Below are 22,218 nucleotides of genomic sequence, written 5' to 3' on the forward strand. Positions count from 1 at the left end.
GGTATCAGTAATGTTCCCACCATTTCATCTTTATAAGTTGTGACATATTGAGTATTCAAAGCTACACGGGGGGGGGGGGGGGGGGTTTGTATGACATCTGTGGCAGTCATATTAAGTCTTCATCTTCATCAACTGTCTCGCCTTATTGCAGAACTCCTCATGACTGGCGGAGACATATGAACTGATGGCAATCGCACTCCTAACCACAAAAAAGGGAATATGAAATGTGAAAATTGTAATGTGCAATGCAATACATGTGCCTTTTCCTGGCAGGAAAATATTGTGATATAAAGATTATATCAAGGCACCACAGTGACTCTGTTAAGCCATGTTCTCAAATTCTTCCACAGATCTTTCAAAACCTCATCCCTGTCCAATGAGTACATGGTGTGCTGAAATACATGGGACATCAATCAACATGCCCTGTTTGCAGGATTAAGTGATTCGTCTTTTCACACGTCTTTTTTTTACAGAAATCACCTTCATTGAAATGGGACTGAGAGAGTCAAGGAGTCAGACAGGCTGAAAAGCAGCAGAACTCAGTGGGGGTTTCGAATGGAGGGATCAGACTGTCGGGCCCGGAGGGTGTGTCCATGATGCGTGTGTCTCTGGAAGCCGACGTCGCCTGTGTAACATTCAGACGACCACAGTTTAACTAACACATGCCCAGGCAAACACACAGAAGCAGTGTAGTCACAGGCCAGAACGGATTTCTGTGTCTCTGTCAGCACCACAGTATGTGTCAGAGACACAGAGTTAGATGGATCATGTATCTGTATTAAACAGAGCCTGTGTTATGACATCTTTAGTCATTTAAACTATGACTTCAGCGTGTTTTTTCATGGGAAATTTTGCATTGAATTTCTCTTTTAGTATTTGAATGTGAAAATTCAATCATATGTCTGTAAAAAGAAGCGCATAACAATAGAGTCAAAAGAACGGGGACATGTGAACCAAATCATTTTAATTAATATAACAGCATTCCTTGTGTTCCTTCCACAACTTGGGTATTTGCTATTGGGAAAAAACACTACATCTTTTAACAGTGCATATCAATAAACGCTTTCTTAACGTGTGCTGCCTTCACAATGTGAAAATGCACGAGGCCTAGAAAAAGAATCTGTCAACAACAAAATGCATCTGTTTCTGGACTCCACATGGAGGTGCAATAGCATGCTATAAAGCAAACAAAAATAAATGTTTCCATACTCTGAAGTAATATTTTGACATTTTATCGTACAGTTACATTATAATGTCTATGAAATATCTGTGAAAAAAGTATACAATCTTTTCCCCCCCCCCATTCATTTGAGTTATAAAAATAATTTTCTCTGCATACATATTGAAATTGTCCAGCGGTTTGCATAATAGTTTGATTGGATCAATGCCTCTGGTCTTCGTCACTATAGGCCTGTGAAAAAAGAAAGACAAAAACATCAGTCTCCTAGAAACAAAAATCAGACACATTTAACCGCTAATAAGAAAAATAACTCGGGCAATTACTATGAAACAGACATTTTATATTTGAACATGTCATAGACAAACATGATGTGGAAAATGAGGCCTGGTGCTGCACAGTGTAAGGTTCCAACGACTATATTTCACAATACGTTCTGGGAGAGAGGTGATCGGAGTGACTTCAACAGCAAGCTTTGAGTTTGGTTGCTGTGGCAATCCTCTCTGATAGCCAAGCAGCAACAGTCTGCTCTCAGATCTCCCTCCAGACTGGCACACTGACTCGGGGAACTGTGGGCACCTCCGGAGCCACAAGAAGGAGAACCGCAGACAACCTCAAACTAGACAGACTTTCTCCTTCTCCCAAATGTTGAGGCTGAGAGTTGACGCTGTCTGCTGTGTGTAAACTCAGAACCCAAGTGACTTAATGGAACTGGGCAACAGCATTCCTGTGTCTCCACACATGGTCGGCCTCCACCAATCGCAGTGCGGAGCCACTGTGCCCTCCGTTTAGCCTGCGACTGTAATTGAACGGACCATAAATGAAGGTGGAGGCTTCGACAGCAAGTCACCCATTGGTAGTTATGTTGTGGCTCTACAAATGAGGTCATTGACAGACATTGAGGCTCTCCAAACTCAAGGCAGTTGCTTACAATAGCAAAAATTGGTTTTCTGGTGACTCAAATGATACAGCACATTCTGAGGTGAGTCTGTTTCTCTGGGTTTCAGGCTGTAAAGCCTCCAACTGTTCAAATTCTCACCTGAAAACACAGATCTCTTATTGGCATCGCGTGTACCACCTGTGAAAAAATAAACACAGAAAATGTGTCATGTAAGGTGAAGGTAGCATGAGGACTATGGAATAATTCCATATTTGGGGAAATATGTCTCTTACCCGTCTGCTAAGAGTTATATGACAAAAGCAATACAACTACTTTATCTTTCCATTAAATATGAATCATTTTTGTAGCATAACATTTCTCTTGTCTTATTTTCAGCACTGTGACTGGTGAATATGCTCAAATGGTCAACATGTACGCCGGCTGCAACATCCCTTATGCTTCTGCAATAAGTGATTGTGATTATCGGTAGATTAGTAAGACAAACTATCTTTAAACACTGTAAATATTGAATCCTATAAGCAATCTTGACAGGTGTATAATGTGACATACTGATATAGCTACTTCCACTGTTCAGGGAATGTCTATGTTGAACTGACTAATGTGCTTATGCACAGCTATAAAGGACAATGGGGTCAGGAGTGTGAAAACGGACAGACTTCTTTCATCTCTGTTGTGGTATGTGTGGTTGTACCACTGTGGAGGTTTATAGAATAACAGGAAATAGCTCTGGATTTCTCCCCCATTATTCAGCTCTTACCATACACTTGGCGCCAGCTCACACACATCTGCTGTGATAGTGGGAAGTCATGCGCTAATGAAGTGAGCCCTACTCATACAGTACAGGTACATGGACAGACTCAAACAGCCAGAGCAAACCACTTCATGGACAAACATGTTCACACTCTTGGCATCTTTTTCACCTTCCTGCCAGAAGAAATTAAGTAATTTTGATTTGAAAACTCAGCGAAGTATCCTCTGTTTGTGGATTCTAATTTGAATGTTCGGTTGCCAGGATGCAATTCAACAGTATAATTTCATAGGTCAAAATTACCCCTGAGAAAACTGAAAAATCTGTTTAAGGGGGAAAAAACGCTCTCCCAAAACAAGTTGAATATCTTACCTTGACTAATACAATCACTCACAGGTTTAATACACACACTTTCACATCCACACACACAAATACAAAGCGGATTTCAGCCAACACTCCTCTGGGCCCACTCTCACGCCAGAAAGTGCTTTGTCACGTCTTGTGGCTGTTGGGTCTCTTTAGTTTTTTCCTGTCTGTCTCTCTCTCTCTCTGTCTGAGACGCCTCTAATTCAATGTGTAGCTCATATCCTTTCTCAACGTGCCATTACCAGTGCCAAAGCTTAGGGCAGGGCCCCCAGGGGCTATTAGGAACAATTATCCATCTATTTTGCAAGATACACATTTGGCAAAACAACGACCCTCTGGAGGAACTTGTCAAAGGGGTTCTATTTCCATGTGACAACCATTTGCCTGCTTGATCTTTTGTGTGACGGGAATTCTTGTGTAATAATGTCAATGAAAGTTGTCTTTTTGAGTACGACACACACACTTGATTTTCAGTTTGAGTAGCTGGTGCTGATGTTTTGTTTACTGAGAAAACAGGTCAGTCAATTTAAGAACATTTCTGAATTTTTTGACTTTGACTTGTTCATAAGTTAACTTCAGAGCTGCCATTTTTGACTCAGTGGTGGTGGGATCTAAATAAAGCAATGCAAGTACCATGAAATTTGGGTGATAGGGGCATAATGTTCCCCTTGAGAAATACACTGGTCCAAAAGATATGTCAAAAACTATCGACTAGAGTTCCATAGAATTAAGTGTGAACTTTCATTGTCCCAAGAGGTTTAGTCATTATGTTTTTGCTTACTTTGTGACCATTTACTAGGCTACCTGTACCACCTGTAATGTACAGTATGGCTAGATTGCCATTACGTTCACTGAGCACATTCATGTTCCCCAGAAGATGAACCTTTAGCATCGTGGACCAACTTTCCACTTCCAAGCTTTCCAGGTTTGCCATCCCTAGGAAATAATATCAACTTTTGCAGACCATATCTCATAATAACAGGTTTGTTCTGTCCAACGTCTCCGGCAGAAATATGTAATGTTTACATAAGTTAGTTTTATTCCAGCTACAGTATAAATTCTGATAAGAGGATCAGAGAAGTTTAACCATATGTTAACCAATGTTAAGAGAGCATCAATTTGACATTTTGTTAGTGGACCTCAGTGAATTGAGACCCACAAGCCTCTGACAATCAGACCATACTGCCACATACATTTATGTGATTTATGCACCAGAACATTCAAGGAGGTCTGATCTAATTCTGTCCTGTTCAAAGCCAGAGTAAAATGCTGCACTGTGGCCCAGCCAGACCACTACTATGACTGGATTTATGACCTTAAAGAACTATTCATGTCTATCAACTGGATCTTGATAGAGATATATCTCTTACACGATGCCAGGAAAGGACAGTTTATATGACGTTTCCCCCTATGAAACCAGGATTTCACCCAACTGTGAAATATGGAAAAATTTCATTTGTCAGCTCTTGTGCTCCATCGCAAAATGTTACAAGGAACACATTAATCTTCACTTTTTAATAGATCGAGAGCCAGTTTAATGGATTAGCTACTCATTGTGGTAAAGTGGCATTATAGTAACGAAATGTGCCTCACGTATTTACTTTGAGAAGGTAAAAACATTAGAGGGGCAATTTGTCAAATTTGTGAACTGTGGATTCAACTGAGAGCTTTGAGAAACATTCCAGCAAACTCTCCGGTAAAGGGAACCTCAATGAGGAGATGATAAAAAAAATGAAATGTAGGGTTTAAAACAGACACAAAAGACAGGCGGATGAAAGAAAAAGGCAGGTCACTCACTCTTATCCTGTTCAGGTGGCTCCAGGACGTCACTCTCTGTGTCACTGGGAATATGCCAAGGCTGTCGGATGGCCTGTAACTGCTGGTAAAACTCATCCTGAAATGGAAAAATAGAGCAGAATCGAAATGATGGAAGACTCTGTTAACTCATGAGTCCTAGGCAACATATATAAATTGTCCCATGCTACCAATAAAATACTTTTCTGTGCTAAAATGATGGAACTCTAATCCTTTAAATGACTACATAAGTGGTCAGGAAAGACAAGATCACCAGCACATCTTTTCTGCACGTCAGTTTTTAAAAAGGTTCAGGATTCCTTAACTCTCTAAACAGGCCTCCTAGTCCATCTACATGGGACCAGGTGGCTTCAATAAAAGCAGACTGGGTGCACGAGTGTTTTGGATAATCTCACTAGGTGTCAACTAGCATAACTGTCAGAGTATACTGAGGAGACTGAAGAATTCCTGCCCACCATTAATAAAGCCTTCAAAAAGGTCTTGTATTTAACAGCGCCACTGTTAAGTTAATCATGAAAGGAATATAAGAAAGAAAGCTCTCATTGAAAGTTCTCCTTTTATGCCAGACTCATTTTTCCACAATGAAATGACATACTACTATATGGACCTCCATGACTCGCCATTAAACCCCACATGAAGCGTGTGCGTTTGTGAGAGTATGCACATGTGTAATATTGTGTGTTCTGGTGCGCTTCGTCATGATCTTTCCGTGTAAAGGCTCTCATGTTCCACAGCAGCTTTACTTGGACTATTGAGCCTGTTTGACACTCAGCAAACACGAGTCTCATCAAACAAAAAAATTACAATAAAGCTTCAGTGATTTTCAAGTCCAGGACCCAAAGTTTATGACAATTTTACTTCATGTTTTATACACTATGTGTGCACTTGATCGATTTCATTGCGAGATAAATCTTACATGTGGGAAGTAGCTCAAATATAATATGTAGCATTTGATGCCACACCACGGCCATGGAAGATACTGTCTTTAAAGGAATAGATTGAGATTTTGTGAAGTGCGCTGATGCGCTGATGCGAAGATCAATACCACTCTACATCTAAATATGAAGCTACAGCCAGTAGACAGTTAGCTTAGCTTAGCATAAAGTCTAATCAGGGGGAAAACAGCTAGCCTGGCTCTGTTCAAAAGTAAAAAAAAATATATATATATTTATATATATACAAAAACCCCAGTGGAAAAAATGACAAATAGTGGTTTTATGGGGGGTTATGTGCTGGACTGTTTTTTGTCAAGGTACAGTCATTTACTGGGGGCTTGTTGCTATTGTGGGGCAACCAGCAGGACATAACCACCTGTGAAACGACAAATTGTCATTTTAACACTTTGTTTCTTTTTACAGATGAAAAAAAACAAAACAAATAATGTGTTAATGTGTGAGCTTTAGAGGTGCTGGTTGGCTGATTTTGTTACCTTTGAGTCTTTAAGCTAAAATAAGCTAAGCTAACCATCTTCTGGCTGTTGTAATAGGCCGTATTTAATGGACAGACAGATATCGGAATGGTATTAATCTTCTCATGTGGGCATAACTCTTGGTAAGAAAACCAGTCAGCACACTCACTAAATTAACCACTTTTTTTTAAATTAGAATCATTTTAAAATTTTTGGGGGGTTTCTGTTGTCTAAGTGTGATAGAGCCCCCTGTGTTGGAAATAATTGACCTTGTGAAGACAGTGCTGCCACAATTCAACTCTATCTCCTCCTCATTGATTATTTTACTGTATTATGACACCTTATCATGCAATATTGCATATTTGATATGATAAAGGGATATATCTCAGTCTCCGGTCTTACCTCAGACAGATAGGCCCGTAGGCTGGCACCGAGGCTGTCTGTAGTGCTTAGTCCAGGAGGGGTGAGCAGCGCTCGGGGACGTGTGGGCTGACATGTGGGTGTCACAGGGCGGCTCCGCGATCTCCTGAAGGTCACCTCTTTATGAGATCCAGGGTTGAAGGTGGAGCGTGTCAGTAAACTATTCGGGGTCAGGGGCCTGCTAGGCGTTCTGGGGGTTTGAGTCCTGCTCCCAGGGTTGCTGGGAGATTGAGTCCGACCCATGACCAGGGAGGTGGGCTTGGGGCTGAGCAGAGGGAGGCCCACACCGCAGGGCTTGCCTGAGAGGCTGCCAGCTGGAGACTGGGGTCTAGAGTGCAGGCTGGTGAGAGGAAGTGTGTCGGGTAGTGTTCTGTGGCGCAGAGGGGTGTGGAGCAGACTACTGTGCGGATTATTGGCGCTCCGAGTGGTCATCTTCCCTACTTCTGCCAGCTTGGCCAGGTCCTTCTCAACCTCTGGAGGGAAAAAGGGGGAGAAAAGTCAACATCCAGATTTCATATTTCATTTAGAGTGAACAGATATAGTTACAGAAGGAATGAGTTCAATCAATTTTTTTTTCCCACACAATGACAATGTTTAAACAGTTTTATACAGTATGTATACAACGACTGTGACACAAATCCCAGAAAAGTCTGCTAAATCAAGAGATTTAACGATAAGGTCAGGCTTATTATTTTGACACATTCACAGGCTGTGCCATGAGATTAGTATGTGTCCTACAAGACTGATGATTCACAAACTTTACTGAGCATTAAAGTGGGCGAGACTGCCTAGTTTAATCCTTCTTCTGGGCAATGATGACAATATTTATAGGCCTTGTAAATTGTGGTGAATCCAGCTTCCTCTGTTAGAAAAGGTTCCAAGTTGATAAAACAACAACTTTCTTTCTGACAAAAACTCATTTGTTTGCCTCACTGGTAGTCTCAAAAACATGCCTGTTTATGAAAGAGGTGATTCTGCCAACTTCTGCGATCAACATCTGGGTCATTTTTTCCGTGTTTTATGCTTTTGTTAAAAATCTTGGCAATCAGGATTCAACAAACCAGTCTGGGAGTTTTCATTTGAGAAGGATAATTTCAGGAATGAATCATACGGAGCTTGTTTTTCTGTGTGACTTAAATAAATAAATATCAAACGGATTTATTTTGCAAACCTAGACTTCCTTGTTTTTGAGCAAATGGTGCTTTTCACCGATACAAACAACATTTCCCACGCAAAAATGTGAAGCGTATGCTCCGATTCACAGACAAACATTCATGCGAAGTCGAAAACCTCTGCAATTCCACTCTAAATTCCACTTTGAGACATTACTCAGTTGGTTTGAAATCTATTCCAGACTGTTATGTACACAATCCTTTAGGGATAAAAAACATTTAATTCTCTGACATGCATAATTAGATTGCCGTTTCTGTGTTTAACCAGCTCTGATTGTATGGAGGTCAACCCTCATATTCAGATACAATGCAGAGCACACACTGCTTAGTGCCTTGCTCATGTGCTCAATACTCTGCACGTGTACAGTGTGCAGTCTGCGTTGCTTTAACCCTCTTGCATTCGACACATGTTACTTATCTAAATGTTAGAAGGAAAACTAAAGATACAGGTTACAAACTTGGCCTTTCTTGACCTCCCTCTGATTGAAAGCTGGAAGATAATTAACTTTGAGGGGTGTTCAGGGCATGACATGAGCTGCAGTATGTAACATTACAAAGCATAGAGAAGCTTTGTTATTTGGCTGATATATATACAGAATAAAAATTGGTGTAAATTGAAGTTCCACATATGACAAATTTCCAGTTCAAGCTCTTAACCACCCACATCAAGTCTTCCACGACTGTTATCGTTATAACGTAAACAGGATATGTTCATTAGTAACCTGTTCCCATAAAATTTATATTTTTATCTCAAGTTATTTACCGGTATAATTATAAACACCACATGTTTTTGTTGTGAAATTCTTCCCCCTTTCGGAAATCGTTGCTCCACTCATGGTTTTATTGTAAACCAGTTATTTCCCCCTGACTTCCTGGCATTAGTGAGCAGCTTATTACGAGCAGCTTTATTTTGAAATTCTGTCCAGTGTTTAACTCAAGAGATACTACAAGCCATCTCACAGATACTGATATAATATGACGGCTCCTAGAGATCAAAGAGGGAGCATCAAACTCCATATGGTATAAACCTTTGATACGTTTTTGATTCAGTAATAAAGACAGGAAAATGAAAGATGGGGAGAAAATGAGACTGAGAGACAGAGAGAGAAAGAGACAAGAAGAAATAGAAACAGATTTCATCTATTAAAGTCTTTGATCAAGCCTACAGGGCCGTAGCACGCTATTCAACCATTCAGAAGTCATGCAAACTTTATCAGGTCTCTCCTCAGAAAATAAACTAAAGTGCTGATGACATTTCGCTTGTCTGTAATTCATCTGCAGGCTTAAAACAATACAATACATTGCCTGCCAGGATGAATTAAATACTAATCATTGTCCTCGGATAGATAATTCTTAGCCTCATTTACTTGTATTTAATCACTTATTTCTGGATCTAAATGAGGAAACTTTTCTAACTTCTGATCAAAAGTATTTCTTCAACACATTGAACAGTTTGGCATTTTTGTTCAAATGGAAAAAGCGGTAAAATAATCCCGTCCCGAGATGAAACTGCTATCAAATTAAACTCAATTCAATAACAAATTTTATGAGCAGTATTTCATTTGGATATTAAAGAATCACAACTGAGTGCACATGAGCTTCTCCATATCCCGAACGGCAGACAAGGAGTGACCAAACAGCCACATAATTGGGGTGACAATATAAGATGAAAAGTGAGGTTCTGGCTCCAAACGTGGAAATTATTAGCAGCTAATAAAGGCTTGAAAGAGCTGAATTAGCTTGTTGAACAGTTTCACTGAACTGCCCGGTGGGAGCCCTCGACCTGAATATTCACTAACTCAGTGTAAAACAACTAGAAATGAATGCCATCTGGAGCAAAACTGAGTGTGCTGTTAACGCAAATAGTCCTCTTTTAGTGCCCCCTAAGCACCAGCGTGCTGTTTTGTTCTGTCTGCATGGAGGCAGTGTATTCAGCGCCGATGCGCGGATGAGCTGAGGAGACGAGAGCGGCTGCTACCGCTGTTGGCTGAAAGTAATAAGGTTCACTAAGTAGGAACAATATGCTTCAAATAAGTCTGGTATGTGACGCCGCGTAGGCGGTCTTTCCACACAGTGACGCTGTCAAACAGAGTGGGAGGACATGCATAAACAAACAAGTGGGCGACACATGACGGTTAATGGCGACGCTCCCGATGGCCTCCACTCCGGGCTTTCATCTGATTCAAAAGTGGATACACACTTAAATCATCATGACAACAAAAACAGTCTCTGAGTCACCCAGACGTCACATATGTCAAAGATGAGCCTTGATCTGCATTAGGAACTAATGATTTCCAAAATGCCACACAAATTCCATTTTGTCTGATCAGTCTCCGGCACAGTTAAGCTTTCGATCCACGTCCAAATGACTCAGCGGAGCTGGAGTTATTGATTATACCTGTCAAAGCTGGAGTTGAGGTAAATTCCTGCCATGTGGAAATTATTTAAATTAGTTTCTTCTCTATTTGGTCTTGAAACATTTTGAATTAACCAAGAAAATCATTTGGCCAAAAATAGTGCAGACTTATGCATTCTTCACAAGTCTCTGCAGTTCAAAGTGTGTGTGTGTGTGTGTGTGTGTGTGTGTGCGTGTGTGTGTGTGTGTGTAAATGTTTGCACAGTGTAAACTATGTATTCCAAAAGAAAGTATTTGATGTGACTTTCCCATACTATTCATCATTAAAGTCACTGATAAATACACAGACACACTTATATAGGCATAAAGGCACAGCACACAAACATATGCACACCACACAGAAGAGCCTACCAGCGAGCTGTTTGCCCATGTTCTCCAGCTCTTTAGAAAAGAGGGAGTCGCCCAGTAGCAGGCCTGTCTGCCCGACAGAGCTCCCACCTCTCACAGCCTTCAGATCAGCCTCCCAGACAGCCTGACGCTAGTTAGCGAGGAGAACAGAAAACAGAGAAAGTCACATTAGAAGAAAGACCCTTCAATTAACTCTTTATATCATTTTCAGCTATTGCTGGAAATATCTGAGCCATATCTGCTTGGAAAAAGAAAGGGCAATTATTATTTTATGGGTTTTAGAAAAACATAAGAAACCACAGCAAGTGTAGATGAAAGCGTAGAGAGCGTGCAGTGCGCTCTGTTTCGCGAATGCAGGTCGCTAGACCGTCAGTAGTGGTTTGGGACATTTTTATAAAACTATCAGTAAATCTATAGGAGCTTGTTTGCGCACTAGTCTGTTGGAAAAGAGCCTGACAGCAGCAAATCTTGCACCAGCAGTTAAGGAACGATAAATCAGCCATTTTGGATGGTTCCTAGCAGCGCATGATATTACTATTACACAAAAAATACAAGATGATCATATTCCAAAGCATATGAAAGAAAATAAATTGAAAGAAAGCCAGATTGGATCACCTATAGGGGCTGCTTTGGCCTTTCTGGCCAAGTGTATGATTTGACAGACTCAGGTTGCCAAGTCCTTGATGGGACACAAGTGGCCGGATGAGCTGTTAAGCCAGTGGACCAAGTGCACATGCGCTTCAAGCACAGGTGAGACATAAAATCTGTCAGCCATAATTCCACCTCCTGTTAAGCTTGGTTTATACTAGATATAACAAAGTTATGTTACGGCCCGATGCCAGCACGTGCGTCATTCGATGTGCTAAGCACTTAATGAGAGACAGAGTTGACTTGACAAAGTGCTGACACAGAGCAAGGCTCCTGGTGATATACAGAACACACAGTCTTCCATTACCATTTAAAGACAAACCTGGGACACAGCAGGCTACTCATTTTTATGATTTTCATGATTCAAAGTGGACTTAAAAGTCTGTTTCCGGAGAGGAAGTAGGGTGACAACAAGAGAAGTTGCTGTCCTCTGATAAATGACCGAACATGATTCCCAGGGTCCATGGCATTGATCTTTATGCCTGTCAGATACATGAGGCGTTCTGTGGCAGCAGAACCACAACACCACAAGCCAATCCTTAATTACAGCCCTCACAAAGAAGCAAGGCGGGTTGAGCATTACAACTGAATCCCCTCCCCAGCTTTATTTCTTTCTCTTTGGTGGTATCCCCCCCAAATCCAACAGCATGACATCATCTTGTCCTTCTCTCTCTGGGTCTTCTCAGCTCTGGCAAACAAGGCCACCAACAGTTTTCGAGTTTAAGTTTCCCCAAGTTTATAATCGTTATTATACTGCAGGTCGTTACATTATAATGTGTAACTGCTAAGATCTAAGTCAAGGTTTCAATATGGTTTTATTAAACAGTCCACAGGGCAAAAACTTAATGTTGGTCTCTTAAGAAAGCCCAGTCTTCAGGAGACGAGTTGCCATATGGAGATATACTCAATGTCCACAGTTTAACATTTGCATTTCTCCAGCCCTGAAGCTCCTCTGTCCACGAAAGACTTTACTGTAATCAGGACCATGTATCCTGGAGCCTGCAGACCGGAGGCTAAGGCTGGTGGTACTGTACAGTCCCATGGCAGAGCAAACAAAACAGGATATACCGAGTCTGCAAGCAATTCACCTCTCGAGATAACATCAGTAAATAAACCGACATTACGATCAAAACATGACTGTTGTTACCTCAAGTTTGGTGAAGGCATACATATTTACAAAGTCACCTGGAGGACGTCAACATGTTCAGCGTACCATAGACAGCAAGGCTCTACAGTACGTGGATAAACCCAACAATCAAGGCTAAAATGGAGTTGATTACACGCTAACGAGACACAATGACGTGACGAAAAGCGATTTCCCTTCATCATACTTTAAAGCAGCTATTGTCCTTATCAGCTGCAACGTATGACATGAGCGCAAATGAGTCACTTTTATTTCCCTCCTTTGTTTGGATGCCTAGAGTGGGTGCTTTAATCTACACAGACAAAGAGCTGAGAAGGAAAGCCTTTTCATCTCCAAAATAAAGAGCAGCAATGACTTATTAATGTCAGTGGCACAAAACCCAAAACGTTGTATAATGTCCCTCCCAGTATGACAAAGCTAAAAAAGACCTAAAAGAGAAAAGGGAAAAGCCCTCTGGTGATGCTTCTGCCCGCTGACAAACAAGGATCTTGTTTCGAGCAAAATTCATTCCATGTTGAGCGCAAAACAAGACAGAAAGAAAGAGGATGGAAGTCTGGAGTTAAATATTTTATAGCCTGCATGTGTGCAGGCTATATGTGTGGTCAGCAGCAATAATCACCACAATCTGGGGTTTGGTTCAACATTGCCCTCCGCACAACAAGAGCCGTTTTGGGATTGTGTGCATGCAGTCACAGACCTCAAACATGGTTTGAGCCTACTGCTGGCTTTGCACAGCACAATTGATGGACTCTCTTGTTGTGGTCAGGCAGAGTATTATAGGGCCCAATACACACACATACACACGCACACACACACACACACAAGAGCATATAATTCAACAAAATAAAGACAAACAGGTGAGCTTTAACTTTTCTTTTGGTAGTATGACTCACCCAATACTAAAGCACTTCCTCTAGCAATGAAGATGATTGAAACAGAATGAGACCTATACATGAAACTGCACTTTAAGGAATTCTGGATGACTGCCACTTTAGCTTTGCAGAGCCATGCAGACTGTATCTCATTGGCAGAGTTTATGCTCCACTACGTAGCCCAGCAAGTACTGCTTTTATCAAAAAAGGTGTGGGATGAGGTGATGTTTGAGTGAAAAAGACAACATCCTGCACATGTGTGAGATAGAGAACATTGAGTATTGCAGCACTGCTTTGTTCTTATCCGAACTGAAACAACACTGTTTTTGATTATACTGAATACCAACCCTTCCAACCTGCAGGGAGAGTTCATATTGCTTAATAGCAAATGATCGTAGGCCACTGGTGTGAAGTCATTTTCCCGTTTAAAACATGCTAATAGATATGGGATATGAGGAGTAGCACTCAACTCTTAATAAGTTCCTGTTGTTTTGGCTAACAGCACAATCCCCTAATAGTTTTATGGACTGTATACAGGGCTCCCAGGCTCATTGGCCAATCACTGAGCTAGCACAGCCAAAAGCAAACAGGATATTGACAATAACACAGTTAGCATTTCATTCAAGCACTACAAAGACAAGTTATATGACGTACCGTCTATCCTTCAGTCATAGAAGAGCAGCCAAAGGAAAATAAGTGTCAGGCCAAATAGAGTGCAGATGGGTGAAAAGTAGTAAAGGGCAAATAACTGGATTCTTTGCAGGAACTCATATTGAAAGTTTGAGTGTATAATATCAGCTAAATCTGAATTATAATCTTGAACTACATTAGCATAAGCTATATAGCTCACAGTTTGAGACTGCATCAACAGTCATCTTAACAAACAATCTGTTGCCAACCAAAAGCCTTCTAACTAGTTGCTATATTTGGCAAAACCTACAAAATAAAGTGTTAAAAAATCCCAAATATAAGTGAACAATGCTTGGAACACAAGCTTTAGGCTTAGGTTTAGTTTATTTTAAGTTGAAATTAAATGATAAAACTGTTGCAATTGTAGATGATTAGAATTCCAACACAATCTTAAATGTCTTACGGTAATAAATAAATAAAGGAAATTTTATACTGAAAAGAAAGCAGAACTCACACGCTCACTTGCTGTGTTCTAACAATAACTTAAGGACATAGCATTTGACAAATGGAGAAAAAAACACTAATAAGGAAGATCTGGAAATCCTAAACACACCTTTATAGGAATAAAACTGCACTAGAGCTATGCTCTAAAATCACAGGGATGTGCACAGATGATAACCATGCATGCGTGACTGTGGAGGTGTAGAGAGGAGACTGGTGCCAAATACAAAAAGCCATACAATGTGTCGGCTGAAACTCTGCCAATATTCCGGTGGAAACAAAAATAAACCGTCACAATGGTTCTGCCTTGTATCACACACATGGCATTGCATCACACTAATTATCTTATGTCTACCATACAAATGAACAGTTTCCTTCAACAGATTTTATGATGGTAACACCCATACAACTCTACAGGAGCTAAATTTGATTAAAACATATCACTCAACACTTACAAAGGAAGCTATAGAGGGATTGCTTGGAGAATTTGCTCTGGCGATTGCTTTAGGAAAGTATTTGTCTTTATGAGGCAATTATCACCTAAAGGAGCAGGCAGAGGCAGGGGGCCTGTCGGACTAATAATGATAACCATTAACAGTGTTTACTTTCCAACATCACCAACCTTTTACTGCCCAAACCAGGGCTATGTCCAATGCAAGGCGTACTTAATTTAACGACAGCCAATCGTGATGAAGTGTTCTAATAATTAAACTTCAAAATTTCAACCCTAGAGAAAGTTACATGCATTTTTTCTTTAAAATGAATAACCAGGGCAACATGTGAAGATACAATTGGACACTTGTCTACCAATACATAGGGACACATGTACCTAAACAGGTACTGCAGGGATGTATTAAATAAGTTGATTAAAAAAAGAAAAGAAAACACTACATCAGGTCTAGTTCCTCAAACTGACTTTAACCATTGTGTTTTTTTCCAAATAAGCTCATAAAAGCACAACGTTTTTTTCCCCCATACTGTTTAGTGATTGTGGCCCACAAGCCCCTGAAGGGCCAGTTAAACTAACAAGCTATTACAAATTACATTTGCCTTTCAAAGACAGCCAAACATAAGCAATTAAACACAAAACAGCCACATTAGCTACAGTAGATGACAGGAGATGTTTGCACTTGCAGTTTCCATATGGGATACATTAGTACCCTATTGTTAAGCGTGCCAGACAGAGCTTAACCTACGGAGATGTAGTGTTCGGTCCCTTGGACTAAGCAGCCGCTAAAATAGTGGCTCAATGTGGATGTGAAGGCCAGTGGTAAAGAGGACGTACAGTAATATTTAGCGGGAAGCTAAATTAATCAGCTGAAATCACTGATCTAGACGTGACGCGGTGATACAATTGACACTGTCTATCATCTGGTCATGCCTTTCCTTTTCACTTGAAACATTTAAGGAAAATGTGCAGAAGAACAGTAATTTGGTGTCATAAAGTGCACAGTTTCTCTGTTTTCTGGATAGTGGCTGTTGTATTTGGCCTCATCAGACTCTTGACTGCAGGCTTTGATTCAACAGGTCCTTCGGTCTCTAGAAGTCTGCTCCCAGTTAGTCTGGAGCCTCTCTGCATCTGCTCCACACACGGAGTAATGCCTCGGCTCCAAACTTCTTTCTTTAAAACATGCTGTAAAAAGCCTTGTCTAACACTTAGATTGGGCAATTATAAAAAAAAAAAAAGAAAAGGTATCGGCTTTTTTGGGGCGCTAATTATACAAAAAGGTACCGGCGTCTTAGCTGAACGCTTTATTAACAGCATGTGAGAGTCTGCCTGTGTCTGAGTCTGGCGTGTACCACATTAGGCCTCTATAGATTTCTTCCCTGAAGCATGCGAAGTTATCACGCAAGCCTGCTATTGAACAAAACTGTGTGTACTCCTGTAACCCATAAATATTTAGGCCTATTGTATAAAACCTCTAAATCAGCCTCAATTGTCGTCGTGTCACCAGATATTCTTTTCATTTATTCCTTTCAGATGGCACACAATTGCCCTGAGAGGGAAGCAAAGTGATATAGGGAGATTTCTATCACTTATTCAGGCACTATCAACTGCGGTGTAAGCTGAAATGCCCGCATAAAGATGGATCCGTTTTGTCCTATTAACGAGAGGCTTGAGGTGTTTTTTTTTCGCTCGCTCTCGCACAATAGAAGCGGAGCAGGAGAGAGTGACGTGGTAATTGATGGCTGTAAAGTGATCTTAATTGTTTGGTGATGGATGTAGGGAGGACACTTACAGAGCCCGACACTTGAGACAAGGCCTCGCATTCCTGCAACCGTCCCGCCGCTGTGTCCACCCCGGGCAATGGAGCTGCTCCAGACAACAAAACAGAAAGGACAGAGCAGAGCGTGAGACCACAACATTTTTATTTTTTTTTTTTTAAATAACTACTTATTTGATTTGAACTGTGTTGTGCAACTCACATGAGATGTCAGGTACAGCTTGCTCAGATATGTGAGACCTGTGCTCCTCTTCAGATCTGCCGTCTGATAGACTGTCGCCCTGCAACCTGGAGACAATACGTTACACATTTACACTGCTGTACTCTACACAATGGGTTTAAATCATCTCTGAAATCAGCATTCTTCAGCCACAACACTGCAACTCATGTTTGAAAACTGAATGCCAGATCACACAGACAAGAAAGTCTCTGTAAGTGTGACGTAGAGGAAGTGTTTGGTGAATGATCTCTTCTACAAAATCTGGGATTAACTATAAAAAGAAACAACATGTGGGTCAGTTTGGGGCCACAAATCCTATCTCTTCATCGCAGCATCTCTTCCTGCTGAAAAATCAATCTGAAATAGTTTTGAAACCACAGAAATGCATTCACAGACATGTGGCGCATGGATTAAACGCTACACATCCCAGTTGTTTCACAACTTACTCACTGACGAAGCATAACTGAAAAAACTGGCGCACGGACTCCGTATCCCCTTAAATCAGTCAGTTACTGGTCATTATCGTGATGTATTCCAAGCCCGTATACTTGCTTTCTGTTTGAACTGAAATGGAAGCGGGTCTGAGAGATTTGGCTGTCTCCTTTAGGTACTAAAAGATTGAAGTTTCCCTGAGATAGGAAAGTATACTGTGGGTGAAAGACAAACAATGACTGGAATACCGTCTCAGCAGGAAGATAAACCTGCTACACGTGGGCTTTTCACTGCTTTCATAGTTCTGACACACTCCAACATCCGCAATGAATTAAACACAGTATTCATTTTTCAAAGCATATTTTAACGACTGAAAAAAATGTAAATCGTGCCGTATTAACTGCAATTACACACTATTTTAGCTCCAAATGCTTTAACTGCATGCTGTTTCCATGTCATCGGGGAAACCATTAGCTGCAGACAAAGGAAATCAATCGTTGTGCTTTAATGGCGCGGCTGCATTCCGTCACAGCCGCAGGGCCTCTTGGTTTCTACCTCTTCGATGAGGGTAAAAGCGGAGCACAGCTTTTTAAAGTGTATTCTATTTCTTTCCTTCTTTATACATCCTCCGCCTCGTCTCACCCTCTCTTTAACGGCCTTTATAAGGCCATTAAAAAGTACCCGAGATGACTATCACAAGGCATTCTCATTCTCTGAACAAAAGCTGCCCATAGCCGCAAGTCCTTACTCCCATTCCATTGGGGCATTCCTGATATGAAAGCAATTTGTTTAATGAGAACTACAAGCCCAAAAGAGGTTTGTGGAGATCTATCCATTTCCTTGGACCGCACCACCGACTCTGCCGGACTTTGCCCAAGATCTGGGATGCGTTTGCACACGGGGGGGTTTTGTGGCAGGAGCACGTAGCCATTAAAAGAAGTGATCGGGCGCACGGAGGGGGTGGATGAAATGCTGTCGTGACCACAGCTATAGCCAGAGGAACAGGGACATGCCCGCAACACACGGGCCACACAGCACTTTACACTTGAGCAGAGAGGCCAGAGGGAGCAGCGTGCTTTTCTGACCTGCCACACAGGCTGACTGGACTGTTTGGCGGCGCGGACAGTGGCCGGACAAGAGCAAAAGACAAAGACAACGGCTGAGGAAAGTGTCTAAAGGATGGGAAACATTTCAGCAAGCTCAAAAAGAAAAGTGCATATATCAATATATACAATAAAGATAATATACACACTATTCAATTTTTGTCTTCATCATGTTATTGTGTAGTTTACAGTAATTCATTTACTTCTGATGTCCTTGGCCAGTAACATTACAGGTAACAGTAACGGTAACATACAGGAGCGCTGCTGTAAATTAATAAACGCTCGCTGGGGAGAAAGCGAGTTTTCGCCTTCGCGCTGTGGGTGTGAAAGTAAGCGTCACCTCTACTTGGCTTTGGGTGGTACATCGTGAAGCCAGGTGGCTCAGTCTCGTTTGACCGCTTAGACAACCAAAGGCAGCGAAAACAGCGAAAAAATGCTTTCGAACAAAAGTGTAATGCACAGAATGCTGGACCTCACTGACCCATAAGAGTGGAATTCTAATGTGTTTGCCTGAGTGGTGACGGGTATGTGAGGAATGCTTGTCCAACGTGGACGAGTGTTCGTTCACAGATCCACACAGGGCCGAGCAACTCTCCACTATCATTGTGAGAGTTTTATAGTATCAGAAAGAAGCCACTCAAATCTCCTCAAGCTTTCATTTTATACAAAAATAACTGTAAAAAAAACCCAAACCTTTAAATATAAAACGTCAGTGAGGTCACATCTGTACAGTAGGCCTGTCTGCAGGTGTGAAACACAAGGGCACTATAACTGTGCCACATATGGTAGTGCTCTGAGGAGTCAGTTTAAAGGTTGGCCCCATATTGAGCTATGCTCAAAAGGTGTATCTGGTAATCCCATCAAGACACGAGTGCTAATGCACTTTAGTCTATGTTAGGACCGTCCCTCTCCTTACTGCTCCCTGACCTCTGCCCCCACTATCTGTTCACAGAGGCTCTCTGTGTCTTTGTGTGCAAGGGCCTGCATGCACATGCTTCATGTGAGGATTCATGAATACGTGTCCTGCAACACTCCTGATTTCAGAACTCCGTGCGTCTCCAGAATAGCACAAAAGTAATAACATGCGTGCAACACTTTTCCAGCTTAGTGATCTGTTTATGGCCCTTACACTCACCAAATATGACTATGAAAGACCACGACTCCTGTACGCCAATAAAACGTGGGGAGTATTTTGTGGTCAGGTTATAAAGGACGAAGCAAGAATTTGGACTGAACCAGAAGGAGGGAGGAAGACAGAGAAGGAGAACAGATGTCTGAAAGTTCATGAAAAAATTAGCACACGGGCCAAGAACGAGTCCAGATACAGATGCTGCTTTGCTCCGCCGCTGATCCGACCCAGGGACTCGATGATAAGCCAAAGATATAAACTGTTTGCTTAAAAACACCAAGTCAATAAACTTCCAGCAAAAAAAAAAACCACCGACACCATTCATCCTCCCGCAGAGCCTCTGAGAACATCCTGACAACAGCCGGTGCGTGGACGGAAAACTGATAAGCAGCATGAATGAAAGAAGAGCAGGAAACATACAAATTCCAAACCCCAAACAGAGGAGGCCGTGCAGGCAGATGTGTGCCTGGCGTCTCATCGAGCAGATACCCGTTTATCTTCGACTGGAATCAAGGAAGACTCCTGCCCACACCTGCCTGTTGTATCACACCCAACACTCAGAAATGTGAGCACTGATGCTGTGGTTCGGGGGGGAACAGGAAATGTGTCAGAAGAGAAAGAAAAACTGTGATAAAGACAGAAAGGGTGATAATGGAGACGATTATCAGTGCTCGGGCTGATTTGTGAAAACAAGCAACACCGGAATGCACTTCAGATATGATAGTATTCTCTCTTCTGAACGTTGAGGTATGCTACCTGTGATACAGACGCAGAGAGAGTGGGTGGGAGAGCGCAGGGTACGGCAAAAAGACGGAGTCATGACCCGGGATAAGACCATGTTTAGATTAAATTAATAAACACAACCTTGCTGTAGCTAAAATGTATTTGAATTCCTATAATTTTGAGCCTCAGAGAGATAGTTTGACAATTTTGGAAACACATTGCTGAGCGTTAGATGAGAGATATAACCGTCATGTTTGTCTTGTATGATTAGATAAGCCTGGTGGTATATATACCGGACAGATGTTAGAGTGGTATAAATCTATTCCAAAAATGTTGAACTATTCCATTAAACCCATGTAAGAACAGACTCTACAGAGCTGTGCTGTCTCAAAAAAAAAAAACACAATCTCTCTCCAGAGCACCAGATAAGAGAAGGTGGAAACATTTACCTGGCACACCTAGAGCAGATGTTGAGAGTAACTTTGGCCTGTGGTTCAGGGTGATAGGAGCTGCGTCCCTGGCTGAACTTACTACCGGATGGAGCCAAGCCCGTCACACCCTCCATCCGCAGGTCATCCAGGTCCTCTGAGGGGGGAGGGAGCCAACGAGACACAAGGAGGGACAGAGGAAGGAGAAGGAAGAGGGAGAGGAAAAACAAGGGAGAGAAAGGACGGCCATTAATCATACTTTGGTCCCTCTCGTGTCAACGTGATGCCCGGTGATGACAGTCTGCTTCGAGTCAAAAGGAGCGAGCGAGCACACAACAGTAAATAAATATCCTGCTGCTGTGCTCACTCGCCCGCTTTGCGCACACATACGTCCAGAAAAAAAGAAAGGGAAAAGCTTGCATCGTCAACACAACACTCTTTGTTATAAGGAGTGATGAGGAAGAGTCAATGACAGGCCACATCACGGCGTCGTATAGGAACAGGAAGGGCACTGTTAACAAGCTGAAGACGAAAAAAGGGGACAAAGAACAATGAAGTCATAGGGGGAAAATGAGCGGTAAGACGGAGACGGAGAGCTGGAAAGATGGGTTCCGTCTGATCTATCACTGTGTTCTTTAGAGCAACACACGCACATCACACATAGATCCCTCTGAGTCTCTAAAGAGGTCCATGTGCATCAGACGCCACTATCCTAACTGCTTACTCTGTCTATCTGCAGCCATTATAGTTACGTACATGTGGGCATTTGTGCTTACACAAACAAACACAGATAGCAGGTGCAGAGGTCCTTTTTCACTTTTTCTTCTCATGGTGCATGTTGAATAAACTTTGTCTGCCTTCCCTCTCTATTCTAAGATATCTGCTTTGTCTCAAAATACAGCTGCTCCTTATGCGATGAAATTATCTCCACATGGAACAATTAAAAAGTTGGACGTTTGGATGTGACACAAGACTAAACAGGATCACCAGAAATTATATCGGAGTACAAAATGTTCAGCGTCAAGACACAGAACACACGTTTCTTCAACAGACACTGCACTAGCACGATAGGGAAAGAAAGCATAAATCGCTCCAGTAACAAGACTTATGAAAGAACGGCACTGAAGTAGAATAAGACAAAGTTAACGGTTCATTAAATATAACAGAGGTTCAAAGGGGACTATTTTGGTTTTTGATGCATCCTCAAGAGATAAAACATATTGCAGTACTTTGCGTGTTATGAGAACGAAAAGCGAGTGGGTGTCTGGACTCTTACTTGGTTAAGTTTCCTGGTCAAGCTTTCTAAACACATATTGAATCAGGCAGAACATTTGGACCGATCACCATAACAATATTTGTCCCCGTTGTTCTCGTCAGACCAGAAGAAAAGGG

At 41.7% G+C, this 22,218-nt stretch overlaps 1 protein-coding gene across 2 annotated transcripts in view; it reads right to left on the bottom strand.

Annotated features, from left to right (window-relative positions):
- Positions 1-504: 504 nt before the first annotated feature.
- Positions 505-22,218, bottom strand: part of cunh8orf34 (chromosome unknown C8orf34 homolog) — a 50,106-nt gene continuing 28,392 nt past the window's right edge. Inside the window, exons 8-15 of one of the 2 annotated variants that reach the window (XM_031850009.1) lie at positions 20,848-20,983; positions 16,994-17,079; positions 16,807-16,880; positions 10,775-10,901; positions 6,818-7,308; positions 4,990-5,086; positions 2,217-2,255; positions 505-1,411 (exon numbers count right to left, since the gene is read on the bottom strand). In XM_031850009.1, coding sequence (XP_031705869.1) covers positions 1,404-1,411; positions 2,217-2,255; positions 4,990-5,086; positions 6,818-7,308; positions 10,775-10,901; positions 16,807-16,880; positions 16,994-17,079; positions 20,848-20,983 — 1,058 coding nt within the window. In that variant the 3' untranslated portion in view covers positions 505-1,403. The remainder of the gene's footprint in view (positions 1,412-2,216; positions 2,256-4,989; positions 5,087-6,817; positions 7,309-10,774; positions 10,902-16,806; positions 16,881-16,993; positions 17,080-20,847; positions 20,984-22,218) is intronic. The other variant, XM_031850008.1, reaches the window with a different exon arrangement.

The sequence above is a fragment of the Anarrhichthys ocellatus genome, unplaced genomic scaffold (genome assembly GCF_004355925.1).
Source record: "Anarrhichthys ocellatus isolate YVR2014 unplaced genomic scaffold, GSC_Weel_1.0 scaffold10, whole genome shotgun sequence".
Classification (NCBI taxonomy): Eukaryota; Metazoa; Chordata; class Actinopteri; order Perciformes; family Anarhichadidae; genus Anarrhichthys; species Anarrhichthys ocellatus.